The 23,179-nt window shown below is 40.1% G+C and overlaps 1 protein-coding gene across 4 annotated transcripts in view; it reads right to left on the bottom strand.

The window, feature by feature from the left end:
- The window catches only part of LOC149207365 (bifunctional protein FolD 2-like), a 165,026-nt gene that overhangs the window by 36,340 nt on the left and 105,507 nt on the right, over positions 1-23,179 (bottom strand). For all 4 annotated transcript variants that reach the window (XM_089395698.1, XM_089395699.1, XM_089395697.1 and 1 more), the window contains exon 3: positions 20,621-20,940. In XM_089395698.1, the coding sequence (XP_089251824.1) occupies positions 20,621-20,940 (320 nt within the window). The remainder of the gene's footprint in view (positions 1-20,620; positions 20,941-23,179) is intronic.

The following is a 23,179-nucleotide window of genomic DNA, read 5'->3' as shown; positions in this document are numbered from 1 at the left end:
GTCGAAAATAACTTGATCTTCTTTTAATCTCCACCGCCAATTTTTATTTTTGAGGAAAATTCGAATTTCTCTTGAAAACCATTTTTTATTAATCCAAAAATTAATATTTTGGATTAATTTCCTCAAAATTTTGACTTTGACTTAACCACCAAGGTCCAAGGAGTTGAATTTTCTTAAAATATCCATTTTTCCCTTGGTAGAGGACCTCCAAAATTTTATTTATTTTTGACCCACAAATTTTTATTACTTTTCACTTGGAGAGAATTTAATTTCTCTAAATTAATTTTTGACTCAAAATTAATTAATTTTTTGGCTTAGGATTTTTATTTAATTTTGCCAAAAAAAATTAATTAATTGACTCTGGAGGGGATTCATACTTTTTTTGTTGAAGAATGCAACTAGGTTCAGTCTTCATATTTATATTTGAGTCAAAGAATGAAAAAGAAACTATTATTATTATTATTATTATTATTATTATTATTATGACTTATTAAAGCATGGGTTTCATGCTTGGGTCATCATGTTTTAGGTCAAAGTCCCCATTGAGGACTTCTAGGATTTATTTTGAGTCATTAGAGTCATTGTCCATTTAAAGAGACCCTTCTTGGGCTTTTGAATCATGTAAAAAGGTTTATTATTGAGTCAAATAAGGTATTTGTCACCTCCACACCAAGTCAGCCTCAAATTGGGTAATTCGACCTCACCTAAAGCCTATATATACAAGCAACTCGAATTCATTTGGAGACATCAACTCAAGAAGTCCGATCTACATCAAGGAAGTGCAGAAAAGTGTGAAGTTCAAGGTGAAGAAGTTCAAGGTGAAGAAGGAAGAATTACAAGTCGAAGATTTTGGGCAATCTCTTTCTCTCTCTTATGGGAAGTTACTGGGCTAGTTGTTGGATCGAAGTTCTATTGCTGGGAGGGTCAAAGTTCTAAAAGTGCTGGGTCGAAGATTCTGCTGCTAGAAGGTCGTAATTTTGAATTTGCTAGGTCGAAGTGTTGCTGCTACAAGGTCAAAGATTTAGGTCGAAGTTGCTGGAAGGAGAGGCTGACTTGGTGGTTGGAGGAGGTTTGTGTCTAGGTTGAAGAGTCTTGGATTATCCTTAATTACTAAAGGAAGAAGTTTGACTAGGTTTTCCCCTAGATAAAGGTTTTGCCCTGGCAAAGTGCCTACATCTTGTGTCTCTTGTTCTTGTGATCTTCATACACATAATTTGGTAATTGCTTGATGAAAGATAATATAACAAAGATATAAAAGAAGCCAATACAGTTCACTAGTAATTATCAAGAAAGAGAAATATAACCCTAATTCTACTAGCATTGATTTCTCAACATTTTCCACCCTCAAATATTTTAGCCATGGTATCTAATGATGAGTAAACATATGATCTAGAATGAAACCAAGTGTGTTTATAATAAAATAATTTAGCCATGGTGTCTAACTATGAGGGACCACGTACTATAATTATTCCTAAACACACTTTTACAAAGAATCGATAAACACTAGGACTCACCTAAGACCTTGTCAACAAATTCAACCCTAGCTTTGGGGTTATAGCTAGAAGAAAAACTTTGCCGATTATGAGTGTTTACTAACACACATAGATTGGAGAGGTTAAAAAACTTCCTACGATGAAATCCTTTGCCAAAATCATAGGCTTACCTAGGTGTTGTTACATAATTAAATAGTCATACTAGCATCCTCTACATAAACTTTACAAAAATTGAGTTTACAATGATGAATTTCATGATGACAGATGACTTTGATCTTTAGAAAAAATTTCTCCACTTCTTTGTACTCCGCTTTCTCAGACTGTTGAAAAAGTGTGGTCAACAATGCCCAAAGAGGTGAAACAAAATGCCAATATATAGTATTCCAAAATAGAGGGGTTTTGACCAAGGGTCAAACCCCTTCATGAGGTGGGGCCAACCTAACAAACTGGACCGACTTGGACAGCTAGAAACCAATACAATTCTCCATTGAATTTGATGATGAAAATATCGACCACAGCGACAATTTCTCAACAATTATCTTGCAAGAAAAAAAGGAATAAGACCCATAGATGACAATTTAGAAGGAAATCAGGTTTATATTAACTATCATAAATAATTACATGAGGTCCACGTTTCAGTCATGTTTCGGCATTTTGGGTATCGATACGGCCCAAAACGTTGGGTTCCTAGACATTTTGTGCAATATAGCCTACAAGATACAAGTAGGTCCAAAAGAGAAGCATTCCCTCTACAAGTGGCACATGTCAAGCTACAAGGTGATGATGATCCACAGGAAAGGCTCCAAGGAAAGAGTGCTCCTCATCCAAGGTCCAACGCTCCTCCAAGTGCTCCAAGGCTCCAATACACATACTAGGCCATGTGCCTCCTTCAGGTCCAACCGTCCAACCCACATACATGTCAACTCCCTCAACCCAAGCATTCTCAAGTTAAGTGCAAGCCTTCATGCAAACAACCAAGCATCTCCATGATGTCTAGGATTTGACGCCCTACTCCAAAATGCCCAACACTCCACCAACGCAAGGCATCCTCCAAGCAAGAAACCACCTCTCATGTGTGCACTACATGAAGAATGTCACCAAGCCCCATAGCCTCCAATTCTCCAACGAATAATGTCATCAAAACATCCATACAAGATATAGCACTTAATGTGTAAGCTACTCCAATGTGCATGTCCATCACAGAAAAACCAAGGGTTAACCATACACCATCCACCCCACATCACATAAAGCAACCCCAGACATGGTGTAAACACTTTCAAAGTAGCCATGAAAGCTAACACAAACAAGCCTCCACCATTGCATCATTCTTCTAGCCAACAACTTTATCATTATATCAATAATATCCTTCAATAGCAATTAGTGATTAGACATTCCCAAAACACTTGTAATTGTTAATCAAAGTTGTCATTGATGTCAATATGGCATTTGCCGAGATGGCAAATATTCTTGAGATGCTTGGTACCAGATGATCATGTCATGACTCTTGTTTGACAAGGATGCCATCAATTAATATGTCAAGCCACTAATGAAGAAGTCTTAAGAAGTTCCAAGTGACAAATGCTAATCATGTGCCTTATTTGATGATCTAGACCTTAACCCTTGATGACATATGGAGGACTACACTTGATGATGGCACTTGATGAGGTCTTGATAACATGGTTGGAAGACTAGATGATGACGTGGAAGATCTCATTTGATGGATGGAAGACTACCTTGGAACTTTCCTAATGATGTTGCCTATTATATATCATTGTACCATTATATGATGACACAGGATGATACACTCATTGTTGGATACTATCATGATGACATGGATGTCCTACATGATCTTATGATGATGGAGAAGCCATACTATCCCAAACATTCCTCATGCTGTCCCAAACTTTTTATGCATAAAATTTAAGGATAGTCACAAAGAAAAATTATCTTTTCCACCTTAGAGGCATCTTTTCTCAATGGCACCTAGACCATCTTAAAGAGGATTTTTTCCTCTTTCTATGAGCCCTTACTTGCCTTGAAACTCCCAGTGGTTGATGAGAAAATGAATTTTTAAGTTGAGAAATATATGTTTTAATGCAAGCCGACATGAGTCGACTCATGCAACTTGGCCTCTCATTCAAGTGACGTGTCTCCTCACCTTAACAAAAAGCTAGTATAAATATAAGTTTGTCTCCTCATTCTAGCCATCATATTTCGAAGATCTTTTTTGAGATTGAGCACAAAATTCAGACAAGAATTACAGGAGCAAATAAGAGGCCGAGGAGGACATTGAAGTTTACTGTTTGGGCAACTTTTTAAGGAAGTCATGGTCGAAGTTGTCGTAGTTGTCGTGGTCGAAGCTGCCATATTTGAAGTTGTCGTAGTTGTCGTGGTTGAAGTTGTCGTAGTTGTTGTGGTCGAAGTTGTCACAGTTGTCGTAGTTGTCATGGTTGAGGCTACCGTGGTCGAAGTTGTCATAGTTGTCGTGGTCGAAGTTGTCGTAGTTGTCATGGTCGAAGATGTCGTGGTTGAAGTTGTCGTAGTTTCCATGGTTGAAGTTGTCGTTGTCGAAGTGCCATAGTCGTCGTGGTCAAAGTGTTGATTTATTGCAATTGGACAAATAGAGCTTGTTGAATTCTTCTCTTGAGAACGGAATAGGGCAGAGTTGGAGAAATTTGTGAAGCAGCATATTGAAGATTTGTGGAGATCATTGAAGACCATGATGCATTGAAGCCATCATGAGGTGACCTTGAAGTAGGTTTGTTTGTGTAACATGAAGAGCTGTGGTAACACCTTCATGTGAAGAACAAGGTTGTCATTGATGATGTGACGTGGAGACTAAGTAAAGGCATAGTTGAAGATTGACAAGGCTTGTTGAAGAATACATTGGGAGCTATGAAGTATAACCAAATACATCTTGACGAAGTAAAGTAAGGGTTGGAGCCCAAGAGGTTGGAGCCTCGAAAAGACAAGGTTGGTGCCTTGGAGGATAGGGTTGGAGCCCTAGAGGATTGGAGTCCTCAAGAAACCAGGTCGAAGCCTGAACCAGATATAGGGTTGGAGCCCTTGAAATTGGTGCCTCAAAACTGACAAGGTTGGAGCCTTGGAAGTCCAAGTTAGTGCTTGGCAATTATAGGTTGGAGCCTTGGAAGTCCAAGTCAGTGCTTGGCAATTATAGGTTGGAGCCTGGGAGATTGAAGATTTGTGTCTTCATCTAGGGTTGGAGCCCTACATATATTGTACTTGATTTATTGTAAAGAAAAAAATTAATAAAAGCATTTATTCTTATTATTCATTTTGTGTTTTAAATATAAGTGATCTAACTGGTAAAAATAACAATTGAAAAGAAATATTAATTCACCCCCCCTCCCAATATTTCCAACAATTGGTATCAGAGGCAGTACCTTCACACAAAGCCTAACAGCTTGAAGGTTGATCCTTAGAACACAAATGGCAAAGCCAAGGAAGAAAGCCTCCAATCCTCCTAAAGATGTCTCTTCCTCAATCGTGAGAACTGAAGACAATCAAATCGGGTAAGTTCCATTGTTCAATGGAATTTTGTTGTATGGAAGGTAAGAATGAGAAATTTCTTAATGGCTCAAGGTGTTGGAGTATGGGAATCAGTGATTACTGATAGCACGATGGACGATGAATCCAAGGAGTACAATACAAGAGAAATGAAGACAATTTTGAATGGGCTACCAAATTCTATAAAGGCCAATTTGGAAAAATGTTTGTCAGCAAAAGATATATGGGACAAACTTCATGACCTTCACTCAAAAGGAGCATTGACCATGACCTCTAGTCAAGAAGATGATGGAAAGCAAGAAGGAAATCTAGAACCCATCAAGGAAGTTGAAAATAAGAGTGATGACATCAAGGCCATAGAAGACCTAGAAGAAGAAAGTAAAGAAGACTTTGAAGAAGATCTCCTGACTAAACTTATAGCTGCCATGGAAGAGATTAACAATTTGAAAAAGGAAAATGAGGAACTTAAGAAGAAAGCGCAAGATGGTGACCAGGACAAGACAAGGAAGGAAGTTGATCTTTTCAAGCTTCAAGTACAAGAAAGAGATGAGGATCTCACCAAAATTAAGGAGGAATTTCATCAAAACAAAAGAAAGCATCATGAAGAAGTCATATCCATGACAAATCAATTGGATAAGGCAAAGAAAAGGGAAGAAACTTTGTCAAGCCACCTTGAACAAAGACTCAAGAGCTTGAACAAACTTGAAGCAGAGATTGGTCAATACAAGGAAGAGGTCTCCTCCCTTAGATCTCAACTAGAAGAAGCAAGGAAACAAGCACAAGGAGCTGAGAAGGTGATGGAAGCTTTGGCATTCATAGAAGGACAAGTTGATGAAGCAGAAAAGGAGAGAAACACCATGATATGCCAACTAGAAGAAAAGGATGATGACATCACCAAGTTAAGCAACCAAGATGAAGGAAGAAATGGAGATCATTCTATCAAAGAAGGATGAAGAATGCAAGAAAATGAAGGAAGAAATTGTCTTTCTTAAAAAGGAAGTTGACTTGCTGAATAAGAACTTGAAAAGTTCTCAAACCCTAGATGACATCCTAAGTCATCAAAGGTCTCCCCTCGATAAATCAAGTCTTGGCTATGCAAGTGAATCCTCAAGCAAGAATGATAATGCTTCAAACAACAAGGATGTGAGGAAGCCAGGAAGAAATGTTGATGCTCCCAGTTCCAGCAAAGGCAAGGAGAAGGGTCAAGACAACAATGGAAGAAATCCTATTCCAAGGAGACTTGTAGATGGTGTCAAGAATACAAAAGGTAATGAATATCATCAAAGAATCCCAAGGAAAAAAGACTTCAAAAGTACATCAAGGAAATCTTCATCTCCCAAGTATCAAAGTATATTTCTTGGTTATTGCTATTCTTGTACAAACTTTGGGCACATGGCAAAAGATTGTAGGGCATATCACAAAGACAAATATAATGGTCCCTGTCAATCTCCTAGAAGCAATTTTGCAAGAAGAAGTCATGATTTCTTATTCATGAACAAGATGGAGTGCTTCAATTGCCATAACATTGGACATATGGCACGTGACTGTAACTTGACTTGGGTCCCTCAACAAGCTAAAACTATGTCAACCAAGCCAGAGAAGAAAGTTACACAAGTATGGAGAAGGAAGCAAATTGGATCCAAAAGTCTCTTGATCACTCCAACCAACAATACATGTTGTTGATTTGATGAAGTCATCCTTGATATTCCAAATATTTGATGGTGAGACTCTGCCAAAAAGGAGACCATGCATACAGTTAGGGGGAGTTTGTGATTCTTGAGCATTCTTGGAGAAGTTATCCATAAATGGGCCCTATGAAATCCTTGATGAGTCATACATGGACAATCATCCTTTGATAGATCTTCTCTTGGGAGAAACTCCATTGAAGAATATGATCCCTTTCTCATCCAGTGGACTATTGTTGAGGATCTCTTCTTTTTTATCACTAAGCAAGTAATATTTCTTGAGGTAGAGGAGTTTATGCAGATAGGGGGAGTTGGTTCATCCATGAAGAAATGCAACTTGGACCATATTGCCAGATGAAAGAGCACCATGACAAGGGGAGTAACATACCTATGAAGAACTACTATTGATGAAGAAAATATGATGAAAAGAAGTAGCTTGACAGGGGAGTACTTGGGCACCCCGTTTGCCATTGATTTCAAAGGGGGAGAGAATGTTGGAAGGGCAAGAATATTGCCATCAATGACAAAGGGGGAGATTGTTAATCAAGGTTGTCATTGATGTCAATATGGCATTGGTCAAGATGGCAAATATTCTTGAGATGCTTGGTTCCAGATGATGATGTCATGACTCTTGTTTGACACGGATGCCATCAATTACTATGTCGGTTGGAATTTCTAAGTCTAACTGTTAGAAATCCTTCTTGTACTTTCTCATTTATTTCTTCCTACTTGTTTTGTTAATTAACAAGTTATTTACCATGTAAATACTGAAAATAAATACAAGTACAGCCTCAACTCATACAGATCGTCAACTGAAGAAAAAAAAGCACACAAGTGACACCGTTATTTTTGGACTAATGTCCCCGGAAAAACCCAATGCGGGAAAACTGGTGCAACTATCTGAGGGTTTTATTATTAAACAGTTTCAGAATACAATCTGGGTGCCAGAAATGGCTCACCCAACAGAGAATGCCCTCAGCACTAGTACCTCTCAGTCGAAGACAGATATCACCCCCAATCTGCCCCACGAAATCTCCCAGTGTTAATCTCTAGGGTCTGTGTCAGCCTCTGGAGCCTCTCTGTCTCCCACGCTGGGCCTCCTCAGGCTTTCCGCAGCTCCTCGCTGCCTCGACGTGGCCTCTGGCCGGCTCTCTGTCAACCCTCTCCTGGCTTCTGCGTTGATGCTCCTGGTACTATCTCTACCTCTTTGCTACTGCATTCACTGCCCCTCAGCTGCAACTCTGATCACTCCTTCGATTTCCTCAGCAAGCCCTGCCCCAGAAAATCGAATTCTTGATCAACTCGGTGTGTTCTCCAAGTGACCCTCAAGCCTCCTCTTATACTTTTCTCGTTGACAATTCAACGGCCGAGATTAAGTTCCTAATCAACAGCTAAGATTATATCTAGCTTGATCCATGACTTTTGGACCATTCTAACTCAGTGTTATATTAATTCACATTAATATTTTATTTTCCCTAAGTTTAGACTTAGGGACTTCATTAAAAATATTAATTATTTTAATATCTCCCAAACTGGTTAAATTCTGCCCAAACCATTTATGGGTATTGGAGATCTTATGTGCTTTAGCCTCTCCACCAATTTTCGTGGCTAGAGCACATCCAATGCTACCCCAAATTAACACTCCCTCTTAGCGAGGACTGTGCTCTAGTAATACTCCTTATTGAGCATCACCTTGACCATCTGGCATCGGTCCTTGTGTTGATGCTAGGTCTGCTGCCCAACATCCTCTAAACTGTTGCATCATGTACTGCTACCCATGGCCCTGCCCCTGCCACTGCCACTGCTACATCATGTACTGCTACCCATGGTCTTGCCACTACCACTGCTGCATCTACACTGCAACCTCTCTCATCATGTTGCATCGTGTTGCCCATAGCACTACCATTGTTAACTGTTGCACTGCAACTCAGTTACTGAGAAGTAAGTAACTGATCTCCCAACTCTGACATCTCTATCAGGCTAGAAACACTCCTGATGTTGAAGATCCCTTTGTCACTGACAAGTGCTCCCTCTCTGACCTCTACGTTGTTGCAACAACTCGGTGCATCTCACATTGCTGCCTCACGTTGTCCTGGGACTCCTACACTGTAGCTCCCTCTGTTGCTCCATCTGCATCCGTCTCTAGTGACATCCCCCAGTCCTGTTACTAATCTTCGGGGCTCTCGTAGCAAGGTATAATCCAAGAGGTTGGGTACCTCGAGCATCCTGCTCCTCATCGCCTGTAGTCCGTCCAGCTACAGCTCGATGTCTCCCCACTTCTTCTAAAGTGGCGCATGAGCACTCATGGCACAGTCATCATCTTTCTCCGCCCTTGCTGGCGTAGCCTTGGTCTCAGAAGCCTATCCCTTATTCTTCTTCCTCGAACACTGGCTCGCATAGTGACCCAATTCCCCATAGTGGAAGCATTTGACCTTGGAGAGGTCCTTCTTCTTCCATTTCTCCTGCTTTCCCTCAGATGCTAGGGCAGCATCCTCCTCTTCCTCCTTGATTCTGACCCCCTTGCCGCTGCTTCCCGCCTTGGTTAGCCTTCTGATCTCTTCTTGATGAAGAGTCGCCCACAGTTCCTCCCAATCTGGAAGGGTCGACCTACCCAGTATGCTCTGGAAAAATACCTCCCAATCCTCTAAGACTGCGTTCAATGCGGTCCTCACCATCATCTCCTCATCCAGCGTGGCCCCTATGGAAGTCAGCTGATCCCGGATCTCCTTCAATCGACCAAGGAAGGTGTCTATCTGTTCTCCCTTCTGCATCTGGTATGACCGCAGTTGATTTTCTAGTAGCATCTTCCTCTGCACGGAAGTATGCTGATACAATTTCGTCAAGGCCTCCCACATCGCATTTGTTGTGTCCTTTTCGGCAATATGTGGTACTACATGGTCCTTGACCCTATCAAGGATGATGCTCTTGGCCCTCGCCATTGCCTCCTCGTACTTTTCGTTCTCAGCCAGGTCAACTGGGATCGCTATCGTGTTCAAGGTGAAGTGCTTGAGACGATTCCTGTCTAGAACGAACAAGATCCTGGCCTTCCAGACTACGAAGTTTGAGGCTCCGTCCAGTCTGTCCTGATCTCTTACCCCATTCACTGCCATTTCGTTGCTCCTCTTTCAACTCTTCCGAGTCTCTCTACTTCCCTCCTGGAAGTTCTCGGTGTGACTCCCTCTGAGCCTCGATTTCCCTCCTGGAAACCCCTCTATCAATGTTGAGATGCCCCTACTCTGATTGTTAGTGCAACTGCACCACTGATCCGGATTTCTTGGCTAGAAATCCTCGACAAAAACTCCCTCCTCCTTGGTCTTACCCTGTTAGGTATTGTTCTGACCACAGTACCCCACCTGCTTCACTCTGCAACTTACCCACAGCCTCCTCTGCCCCTGCAAACTGAAGGTTAGAGCCTCTAGGCTCTACGCAATCCTGGCACCAACAAAATCTGCACCTCCTGGCCATGGGCGTCAGTCCTTCCTCACTGAGAAATATGATCGAGCACTGCGTAGGTCAGGTCTGCTCCTCTTCCCGACTCGAGTTGATGATGCCTGCGTCACCCCTTCCTTGTTGCTTTTCCTCTAGGAACAACTTCTGTCACTCGAGACAGCTGTTTCTGCTGCTGCTGCTCTTCTCAGCTGATGCCTTTAGTTATCCTGTGATCTACAACCATGCTCTGATACCATGTTGGAATTTCTAAGTCTAACTGTTAGAAGTCCTTCATGTACTTTCTCATTTATTTCTTCCTACTTGTTCTGTTAATTAACAAGTTATTTACCATGTAAATACTGAAAATCAATACAAGTACAGTCTCAACTCATACAGATCAACAACTTAAGAAAAAAGAGCACACAAGTGACACCGTTATTTTTGGACTAATGTCCCCGGAAAAACCCAATGCGGGAAAACCGGTGCAGCTATCTAAGGGTTTTATTATTAAGCAGTTTCAGAATACAATCTGGGTGCCAGAAATGGCTCACCCAACAGAGAATGTCCTCGACAATAGTACCTCTCAGTCGGAGACAGATATTAGCCCCAATCTGCCCCACGAAATCTCCTAGCGTCAACCTCTAGGGTCTGCATCAGCCTCTCTGGCCCTGCGTCAGCCTCTCTGGGCTCTGTGTCAACGTCTGGAGCCTCTGCGTCTCCCACGTTGGCCCTCCTCAGGCTCTGCGCAACTCCTGGCTGCCTCTACATGACCTATGGCTAGCTCTATGTCAACCCTCTCCCGGATTTTGCGCTAATGCTCCCGGTACTATCTCTACCTCTTTGCTACTGCATTCACTGCCCCTCAGCTGCAACTCTGATCACTCCTTCGATTTCCTCAGCAAGCCCTGCCCCAGAAAATCGAATTCTTGATCAACTCGGTGTGTTCTCCAAGTGACCCTCAAGCCTCCTCTTATACTTTTCTCGTTGACAATTCAACGGTCGAGATTAGGTCCCTAATCAACAGCTAAGATTAGATCTAGCTTGATCCATGACTTTTGGACCATTCTAACTCAGTTTTATATTAATTCACATTAGTATTTTATTTTCCCTAAGTTTAGACTTAGGGACTTCATTAAAAATATTAATTATTTTAACATCTCCCAAACTGGTTAGATTTGCCCAAACCATTTATGGGTATTAGAGATCTCATGTCCTTTAGCCTCTCCACCAATTTTCGTGGCTAGAGCACATCCGATGCTACCCCAAATCAACAATTTCAAGCCACTAATGAAGAAGTCTTAAGAAGTGCCAAGTGCCAAATGCCAATCACGTGCCTTATTTAATGATCTAGACCTTAACCCTTGATGACATATGGAGGACTACACTTGATGAATGACCACACTTGATGATGACACTTGATGAGGTCTTGATAACATGGTTGGAAGACTAGATGACGTCGAAGATCTCATTTGATGGTTGGAAGACTACCTTGGAACTTTCCTAATGATGTTGCCTATGACATATCACTGTGCCATTATATGATGACACAAGATGATGCACTCATCGTTGGATACTATCATGATGACAAGTATGTCCTACATGATCTTATGATGATGAAGAAGCCAAAAAATGGAGAAGTCATACTGTCCCAAACATTATTTATGTTGTCCCAAACTTTTTATGCATAGAATTTAAGACAGTCATAAAAAAACAAATTATTTTTTTCCACCTTAGAGGCATCTTTTCTCAATGGTGCCTAGACCATCTTAAAGATGATTTTTTCCTCTTTCGAATGAGCCCTTAGTTGCCCTGAAACTCCCAGTGGTTGACGAGAAAATGAACTTTTATGTTGAGAAATATATATTTTAATGCAAGCCGACATGAGCCAACTCATGCAACTTGGCCTTTCATTCAAGTGACGTGTCTCCTCACCTTAACAAAAAACCAGTATAAATATAAGTTTGTCTCCTCATTCTAGCCATCAGATTTCGGTGATCTTTTCTAAGATTGAGCACAAAATTCAAACAAGAATTACAGGAGCAAATAAGAGGCCGAGGAGGACATTGAAGTTTACTGTTTGGGCAACTTTTTAAGGAAGTCGTGGTCGAAGTTGTCGTAGTTGTCGTGGTCGAAGTTGTCGTAATTGTTGTGGTCGAAGTTGTCACAACTGCCGTAGTTGAAGTTGTCGTAGTTGTCATGGTCGAAGTTGTCGTGGTCGAAGCTATCGTAGTTGTCATGGTCGAAGCTGTTGTAGTTGTCGTGGTTGAAGTTGTCGTAGTTGCCATGGTTGAAGTTGTCGTTGTCGAAGTGTCATAGTTGTCGTCGTCGAAGTGTTGATTTATTGGGATTGGACAAATAGAGCTTGTTGAAGTCTTCTCTTGAGAACAGAATAGGGCAGAGTTGGAGAACTTTGTGAAGCAGCATATTGAAGATTTGTGGAGATCATTGAAGACCATGATGCATTGAAGCCATCATGAGGTGACCTTGAAGAAGGTTTGTTTAGGTAACATGAAGAGCAGTGGTGACACCTTCATGTGAAGAACAAGGTTTTGATTGATGATGTGACGTGGAGACTAAGTAAAGGCATAGTTGACAATTGACAAGGCTTGTTGAAGAAGACATTGGGAGTCGTGAAGTATAACAAATACATCTTGACAAAGTAAAGTAAGGGTTGGAGCCCAAGACGTTGGAGCCTCGAAAAGACAAGGTTGGTGCCTTGGAGGATAGGGTTGGAACCCTAGAGGATTGGAGTCCTCAAGAAACCAGGTCGGAGCCTGAACCAGATATAGGGTTGGTGCCTCAAAATTGACAAGGTTGCAACCTTGTAAGTCCAAGTCAGTGCTTGGCAATTACAGGATGGAGCCTCGGAGAATGAAGATTGGTGTCTTCATCTAGGGTTGAAGCCCTACATATATTGTACTTGATTTATTGTAAAGAAGAAATTAATAAAAGCATTTATTCTTATTGTTCATTTTTTTTTCTAAATATAATTGATCTAATTGGTAAAAATAACAATTGAAAACAAATATTGATTCACACCCCCTCTCAGTATTTCCAACAGTAACAGGTAGACACTGAATGCACAACCTTCAAGTGTGAAAATTCCAAATATAACTCTAACCTAGACTTATTGCAGTTATTTGGTAATTATTCACCTATCTTTTAATAAAGATTATTTGTCTCGGCAAAATTATTTACTACAAATACTGAAGAAAAAACACTACTGCAATATTCACAAATTAAAAATTCACAGGAACTGAGAAAACCATACACAAAAATGGACACCACTATTTTTGGACAAATGTCTTTGGAAAAGCCCCAATGTGGGGAAAACCAGTTCTGCAGATGAGGGTTTTATTATTTCTTCAGCAAATTTGTAATCGAAAGATTAATAAACTGCTTGTTGTAAAATAGCAAAGCTCCAGCAAAAAATGATCTTCACATCTGCAAGTTAATTCGGCCCTTTGGAAGCAACTCAACTCTCTTATACTACACAAACTTGGCCCACACGTGCAGCCTGGAGGAATTCAGCCTCCATTGGCAACTCGCACTCCTAGAGAAATAATCTTGACCTCCACTGCCAAATCGGCCTCCTTTAGCAATTTGGCCTTCCTACAAATCGACTAGTCTAGCAAATTGGCCTTTGTCTGGTAATTTGCACTTCCCCTGGCAAATCGACCTCCCTCTGGGAATTCGCACAGCTAGAGAAAATCGGTCCTCTGCAAAATAATGCGGCCTTTGCAAAATCTCCCTCTGAAGCTCAAAAGCTAGAAGACTCTTAGATGAAGAATATGCTCCAGAAAATTTCTTCTCGCTCAATCACTGTTGAAACCCTCGCTGGTGTCAAATCCCACACTATCATTGCGCCTCAACTCAATGTACCTCCAAGATGCCCATTCATTTCCTCTTATAATCTCTCGTTGAGAATTCAATGGCCAAGATCTAATCTCAATCGATGACGAAGATCATCTTGACTCTATGAAGTACCTTTTCTAGAAGTCATTAGAGAGAAATCAACTTGTCTCAATTAATATTGATTAATTAACATGTTTTCCTAAGTTAGGAAAATAATTAAAAATTGGTTAATAATCTAATTAAGACATTTTCCCTTAGAAAAAATTGTTAGGCTTGAAGATATTTTGTTCTCTTGTGCTCTTAACCTCATTGACACCTCCTAAGACTATGACACATGTCCGAGCTACAAAATCTAGCACTCCCTCTTAGCGAGGAAGGTGTTCTACATAACACCCAACTTATCTCTAAAAAAGATGAATCTTGCCTTCCCTAAGGCCTTCATCAAGATGTCTGCTACCTGTTGATCTATAGGCACATATCGTAGCTAAATTGCCTTGCACCTTACACAATCCCTAACGAAATGATAGTTGATGTCTATATGTTTCAACCTATCAAGTAACACAGGATTCTCAGAGAGCTTGATGCAACTCTAATTGTCGCAGTGTATCACAGCCGTCTCCACCTTCTTACCAAACAAAGCTACTAACAACTTTCGAATCCAAATGGACTAGCATGTCACCATGCTTGCTTGCTATATACTTTGCTTCTGCAAAACTCAATGCCACAGACTTCTACTTCTTGCTATACCAAGAGACAACACCCGACCCCATGTTGAAGCAACACCCTGAGGTGCTCTTTTTGTCCATTGTACTGCCAGTCCATTCTGCATCAGTATAGTCCATCAACCTGACACCATCCCCTCAAGTATATCTGATCCCATACTTGATTGTACCTCGCAAATAACGTAGCACATGCTTCGTTGTTGTCCAGTGCACCCTCTTCAGTTCAACCATGAACTGACTCAGAGAGTTTACCGCAAAGGATATATTTGGCCTGGTGTTGACCAAATACATAAGAGAGCCAATCAATTGCCTGTATAATGTGGGGTCCACATCCTTCTCCTTAGATGTATCTACCTTCCTCCAATTGGTTATCATGGGTGTAGACATGGCTCTGCAATCTTCCATCTCGAATCTCCTCAAGATCTCGATGCAGTATTTCCCTTGTCCAAGGAAAATCTCCCCATCGGTTTGCACACCACCCTGTCTAGAAAGTAGTGCATTAACCCCAAATATTTCATCTCAAACTCTGTTGCAAGGTCCCTCTTGCATTCTTCTATGAGCCCCAATGAACCTATCAAGAACAAGTCATCCACATATAGAATAAGAATGAGTACCTCACCCCCAACCATCAAATAGTATAGGTTCACATATGTGTCACTCTTCACAAAGCCCACCCCTACAAGTATTTGTCGATGCGCTCATACCACACCCTAGGAGCCTGCTTGAGCTCGTACAAAGCTCTCTTCAATTTGCACACGTGGGTCTCACTGCTGTGTTCTACAAAGCCGTTTGGTTGTTCAATGTACACTTCTTCTTCTAATTCTCCATTAAGGAACGTCATCCTGACATCCATCTGATGGATCCGCCATCCCACCTGTGTTGTTATACTGCATGTATTTGCCCATAAGTATCTTGGCATATCTTGGTCATACAACATGGCCCTCGCTACCTCTAATATGGCATGGTTCTTTCTCTCAGCAACCCCATTATGTTGCGAGTTGTAAGGAACTATCCATTCCTTCTTAATGCCCTCCCTAGTGCAAAACTCCTAGAAGGATTTCCCTGTGTACTCACCTCCATTATCTAACCAAAGAACCTTTATCTTCCTACTTGTCGAATTCTCTACAAGAGCTTTGAACTCATGGAAGCAACTAAAGACCTCATCTTGGTCTTCAAGAAGAAAATCCAGGTATTCCTGGAGTGATCATCAATAAAGGTAACAAATTATTTGTGCTCTCTGAGAGATTAAGTCGATATCAAACCACATATATCAGAATGAATTAAATCAAGTACACCCTTGGATCTGGTGTCACTCCTTGGAAAAGTTTCCTTAGCAAACTTCCCCAACACACATCTCTTACATACATCGTTGTGCTCTATGATCACCTCTGGAACCCCTGTCACTATCTCCCTCAGCAACTTAAGTACCCCACGATGGATATGGCCCATCCTCCTATGCCAAAGCTCTCCCTGATCTCTCGAATCATTGTTGCTTACTAGTGCCTTTGGAGTATCCATCTACACATTGTTAAATTTGCCACTCTTGACTCCACTTACTATGGGTGACTTCCACTCCCCGTGCTTAGTCAACATATTTTGCCCTCTAAAGAGTACATTGTACCCTTTATCCTAGAAAATAGATATGGAAATCAAGTTCATTCACATTCCTGGCACATGCAACACATCGTGGATTGGAATTGGCTTGCCAGACTCCATCTGAAATAAGACTTTCCCCTCCCAACTAGATTACACTTAGACTTATTACCCATCTTGATCTGGAATCTTATTTCCCCCTCGTAGTTGGAGAAGTACTCTCTAACTCTTGTCATATGGAATGACACCCCGCTATCTGTGTACCAAACACCATGTGAGGTTGACTAGACAAGCTATGAGAGTGGACTCATGTTACAACCGGTTGGGAAGCTCATCTGCATTCATTGAAGTTGTCATTTGCTTCTTGCCCTTCATGTCACCTTTCTTCCTTTGTGGGAAATTGTTGACATAGTGGCCAAATTTGTGACATCCATAGCACTTGACCTTCAATAAGTCCTTCTTCTTATCCCCCTTGGAGTTGGACCCTTTGTTGGATCCCTTCTTTGCTTTGTTCTTCCCTGCAAGAGTCACGTTTTCTTGTTCTCCCTCAGCTTTCTAGTGACTATTGTTGGTGCCACTGACGATATTCCTCGTAAGTTTTTCCTGTGTAATATCTGACCATAGTCCTTCCCAATCTGCAAGACCTTTCCTTCCTGAAATAACCTGTACGAAGACATCCCACTCTTTAGTAAATGCATTGAGGGTTGTCCTGACGAGCTCATCGTCCTCAATTTTCTCACCAACACCTGCCAATTCTTCCTTGACACGTTTCACCCTAGTAAGGTAAGATACAATGGTTTCACCCTTGTTTCGTTTCATGCTTTAAAGTTTCTCCCTCAGGATCAACTTCATGTTTACACTAGAATCTTGATAGACTTTACAAACTGCATCCCACATCTTTTTCCCAGTATCTTCTTCTGCTATATGAGGTACGATGTGATCCTTGACCCCATCCAGAATAATGTGCTTGGTTTTGGCATCTTCCTTATTGTAGGCAAGGAGCTGAGTTGCATCTGCCGGTATGGCTACAACACTGGTTGCATACTACTTTAGGCCATTCTCCTCCAAGATTAACTGGATTATGGATTTCCATATGCCAAAGTTAGATGCTCCCTCTAATCTATTGTAATCCCGTAATCCAATTGAATCCATTTTTCTAAAACCATCGGAATAAAATAAGCAAACTTCAAGTAAATCTGGAACAAATCGATTTGGATTTTACAAACCCTCAGTTTCCTCTCTTGTACCCTGCGTTGAGCTTCTTAAATAATCTTCTGCTCTTCAGATCTACCATGAAACCATGTGAAAATTCCAGATCTAACTCTTATCTAGACTTATTGCAGTTATTTGGTAATTATTCACCTATCTTTTAATAAAGATTATTTGTCTCGACAAAGTTATTTACTGCAAATAATGCATAAAAATCACTACTACAATATTCACAAATTAAAAATTCACATGCACTTAGAAAACCAAACACATAAAAATGGACACCAATTTTTTTGGGCAAATGTCCCTGGAAAACCCCCAATGTGGGGAAAACTAGTTCTGCAGATGACGGTTTTATTATTTCTTCAACAAATCTGTAATTGATGGATTACATTGTTGAAGAATCTAGGGCATTGATGTATAGTAGGATTCTTCTAGACTTGATAACAATTTGTGAAGCACTTTTACAATTTATCTTGTTAGCTTAATCTTCTTCTCTTCTTATTAATGCATGTGTGTTTACTTCATCAAACTGCTACCAAAATACAAGAAACAAGAACACAGAATATTGGCTCTCTACCAGGGCAAAACCTCTCTCTTAGAGAGGAAAACCCTTTCGTAAATTTCTCTTATTGAAGCTTCTATTGATCAATGCCAAACCCTAGACCCTTGACAAGAATATCCTCCAAGCACAAGTCAAATCCTTCCTCCTTCCTGCACTTTGTTTTCCGGCACTTTGTTCTCCTTCTTCCAGCACTTCGTCCTCCTCCTTCCTTCTTCGACTGGAGATAGACCTTGTTTATGTGAGCTCTAGAAAAGATACTTCTCTTTTATATCCTTCACCTATGGAGACACCTTCGTTTTCTTGACTAGCCGAGTTTCTTCTTGATGTGTAGTTGTAGGCCTGATGTCACAACACAGCGGTCCTAGTTTCTCGCACATGTGGGTGGTTTCCTTGAATATTTGACTTCTTCTATCTTCGCTTGGTAGAGCCTCTTCTTCGCTCTAGTGGGAGGCCTTATAGGCCTAAGTTACTAGCCCAAACAACGAGAGATATGGGATTGATATGCTGTTGTTGTTATGGCCACAAAGAGGCCTCCTTTTCTCGCACGTGTGACTGTGTTTGACCCTTAGAACAGCCCCTTAAACTTCGGTCTTGTCTTCTCCTTCTTCGCTGCACTAGAGGCTCCTTATACTTGGCTTCTTTCACTCTTTTCTCAAATTCTATTGCTCGCTGATTTCAGAGGTGAGTTGCTTGTCATTGGAGGAGTGGACAACCTCTATATATAGAGGTTTTTCCCTCCTTTAGGCCGACTTGACTTTTCCACTTCAGATTTGCTTCTTTGGTGATGTCGTTGCTAGGAGAGGACTTGTGACTTTGCTTGGAGGAATATCTTTGACTCTAATACATAAATATACATGATGTAACATGCCCTTAAGGTCTTCAACATTTTATTTTGACTCTTTGACTCACCTATAGCACTTTAACATGTGCTAGACCTATTTCAGTGAGTAAGAAATGCATTGATAAACATAACAAAAATAATATTTCTTTTCTTGAATAAAGACAAATATCAGAAGTACATTTATGAAGACCGAACCTAGTTACACTTTCTTCAACATACATAAATTGCTTGTCGTAAAATAGCAAAGCTCCAACAAAACTCAATCTTCACTTTTGCAAGTTAATTCAGCCCTTTAGAAACAACTCATCCCTCTTGTACGGAACAAGCTCGGCCCACATGTCCGACCTGGAGGAATTCGGCTTCCATTGGCAACTCGCACTCTTGGAGAAATAATCTCGGCCTGCTCTAGCAATTTGGCCTTCCTACAAATCAACTTCTCTAGCAAATTGGCCTTTCTTTGGCAATTCACATTTCTCCTAGCAAATCGACCTCCCTTTGGTAATTTACCCAGCTAGAGAAAATCGGCCCTTTACAAAATAATTTGGCCCTTGCGAAATCTCCCTCTGAAACTCTGAAGCTGGAAGACTCTCAAATGAAGAATATGCTCCAAAAAAATTCTTCTCGCTCAATCATTGTTGAAACCGTCACTAGTGTCAAATCCCACGCTATCACTACGCCTCAACTCAATGTATCTCGAAGATGACCATCAACTTCCTCTTATAATCTCTCGTTGAGAATTCAGCAGCCAAGATCTAATCCCGATCGATGGCTAAGATCATCTTGACTCTATCAACTACCTTTTCTAGAAGTCACTAGAGAAAAATAAACTTATCTCAATTAAAATTGATTAAACTATTTTCCTAAGTTAGACTTGGGAAAATAACTAAAAACTGGTTAAGAATCTAATTAAGACATTTGATGGGCTTGGAGATATTTTATCCTCTTGTGCTCTTAGCCTCATTGACACCTTTTGAGACTAGAACACTTGTTCGAGCTACAAAATCTACCATGAACGCATACAAAAAAACCACTTTATTCATTGCACAACCTATCCCATCAAGCAATGGTTCTTACAAAATGTGATCAACCAAAAATTGTTATAAACGATGCTACAAAAACAATAATGGTCATCGCTCAGTTATAAGGCAACCAAGCTCCAATATTCCCTTCTATTAGCCATTCTGCAATGGTAGATGTAATCCACAAAACCCTGGGTGCTTGTAAAGAAGTAGATAACACATATGAGGATTATCCTTCATGTAACTCAAACTTGCAAACCGCTGAATGTTTAGTGAGTAAATATCTCTGCAATCATTGTGGTGCTACTTATCAAGAATTACTATATATTTTGAATTTCCAAATAGTTATAACTTAAACTCTCATTGACGACTTATAGTCATCCCCATATATTGAGAAGATATAATACTTTAGAGGAAACATTTGGGCAATCACAGTCCACATGCAAACATTTTAATTAAAAATGACTATATGTAGGGAAGCAAGAAATACAGCATTCCTTTCCTGCAATATTAGTATCCAAAAAGAACATTAAAATTTTACGAGCCTATAACTGGAACTCTAATGCAAGGCTCAAATTTCAAGGCCAACATTCACACTTAAGTAGTTTTATGCAACAGATGATCGTCTGTCTGTTCATGATCTCAACAGAATATAAATCTGAAACCCATAAAAGATCTCACCTGTGGAAGAGGAAGTTGTACAAGAACACCATTAACAGAGGGATCATCATTAAAAGTCATAACAGCCCTTAAAACGTCATCTTCACTTGCTTCTTCAGGCAAGTCACTCCCAAGGGACATAATTCCCACTTCTTCACAAGCTTTTTTCTTGTTACGAACATAGGTCTCAGAATCCTTTCTTGCTCCAACAAGTACCACAGCTAAACCGGGAACCTTGCCCACAGCATCCCTCATCCTGGATACTTCACCTGCAACTTCACTTCTTATTTCCTTTGCAATTGCTTTTCCATCGATAATTGTTGCTATGGGCTCCACAGCCACTGAAAAATCCACATTTACACATATTAAACCAAGAATAAATGAATAGAAAAATTATAAAATTGTAGCAAATGATGGAAATGAAAATTTCAAGAAAGATCTATTTTCATGCAACAATTGAAAAAACGAAGCAGGTGCAGTAATCAATCAACTTACTAACTCTTAACACAAACACATAATAGAGTTCATTAAGGCAGGTTTTAAGCAGGTACATAAAATAGCACATCAACTCATCATGTAACTTATCAACTTCAAAACAAACCACCAAAAATGTTTATCAAGACATGGCTTTCAGACTAAGAACATAGACTTAAGTACTACATTATTTAATTGAGGGACGCAACCACTGAAAAAGTTCCTCAAGACATGGATGTCAGTCTAAATGGTGAAAACGTTGCTTACTATATTCTATATTAAAGACAATACATAGTGAAAGTCAATGGCTAACTTCCACATGAAAACAATGTATCTTGTCTGCTAAAATATTCTTTATAAATTCTTAGAATTATAATAATCAATTGAATTCTATTTAGGAACCTCCAATGTCCAGATATGTTTTTCTCTAGACTTCTGTATATACCTACGCAAAGGATTCTCCATGAGTAGTTGAAGCACTCATTCTCATCTCCCCAGTCAAGTCCGGTAAATTCCTCTAACAATCGATAATGTTAAGCCATAGTCTAACGAAGCCACAATTTTTCCCAAAAAACCATGGAAATTCCGGTAGGATTTTCAAAATATCCAGCAGAATTTTTTGGAAATCCGGGTTACAGTTGTCAAACTTCAGGATTTTGGGCACCCCAGGGGTTCTTGATGGTGCTGAATCCATTTCCATCATCAAAAAAACAATTCAAACACTCCCAGTATTGGATTTTTTGAAAAAAAATCACTGGATTCTAGCGAGAATTTCACCGTCTGGGCAAAATTGTAGCCTTGGTAGACAATGCCTAACGTTAATTGACAACAAACGTTCCACCATTGACAACAAAAGTTCCACCATTGCTTATATTGGGATCCTCATCATTAGTATCACCCTTTGCCTCTATCTCAACCCTCTAGGGATATCAGTCAACAACACCCAATTTTGATGAAACTTCCTAATCTAAGTTCTAAAATATGGTAGAAAAAACTTAACATGCCTAATCAATAGTTTTGGTTTGGGTGAAGGGTTAATTTTTGCTAAGGGCACTACCAAGGAGTCCAACAATCAATATCACCAACATCAAGGTACATAAAGGGACTGGTGTTCTTGATTAAATGTCAATCCCGTGCCCTCATATGGGATAGAGTATAATTAAAATGCTGCAATCCCACCAATCTCGAAATCCTGAAAATTGTTAAGCTTGTTGAATTTTGAGTAGGACATGAAATTCTACTTTCTCCATAAGATGTAAGATGAGGTTGGAAGTTGGAACCACTCTCAAACATCTTGAAACAATCCATTGTAATGTTAAAAATTTAAGTAAAAGTTGAAACTCAGCATTTTTGGTGCAAATTGAGAGTGAAACCTTCTTTTTCTAGTGTTAAAGACTTCTAGAAGTCTCATTAATTCATAATTAACCTCTAATGAGGCATTAAAACCAAAAAATTGGGCCCCAACAACCAATTAAGGCAAAATCAAATATTTTTTTAGAAACATGTTGTACGAACACCAAAACAAATTTCAGTCCATAGAAAACGTGTTTCCCACATGTGAAACGTGTTTCATATGAAGCGCATTTTAGTCATGTTTCAACGTTTCAATATGGAAACATAGTTGATACGAGGGGGTCGCATTTACCACAACAAAGGATTATATTATTATGAAATCCTCTTCCCATGAGAGGCATAATTATAAAATGCGTTTTCTAGGTGCTTTTGAATACAAGCTTGTAGATAAACAACACATTTATTTTCATCCAATACATTCTATAATGCAAGATAGTTTACCCTCTCAAAATGAGTTGAACCACAATCCAACTTAAAAATTCATGGATTAAGGAACAAGCATAATGAAAAAAGCCAAATTGTGAACTATAATTCAATGCAAGCCATAGAAGTACAACAGAATACAATGGGGGTGACCTGTTGCTGCAACATCTAGCAGGCCTTGGAAAGCAGTACCCTACAAGGCTAATACTAGACCAAGAGACAACAATGGAGTAGTGACCCACTGTCACCACAACCAAAACCCCCTGCTCTTTGTGGATTTTCACCAATGGGAGGAGTCTCGATATGTGAATAGGTCACCTACTAGGTATT

The sequence above is a fragment of the Pinus tabuliformis genome, chromosome 1_2 (assembly GCF_031772625.1).
Source record: "Pinus tabuliformis cultivar Carrire ecotype Pingquan chromosome 1_2, CPIR1, whole genome shotgun sequence".
NCBI classification, from domain to species: Eukaryota; Viridiplantae; Streptophyta; class Pinopsida; order Pinales; family Pinaceae; genus Pinus; species Pinus tabuliformis.
Note: the sequence above shows the minus strand (reverse complement) of the source record. Positions and strands in the feature narration are given on the sequence as shown.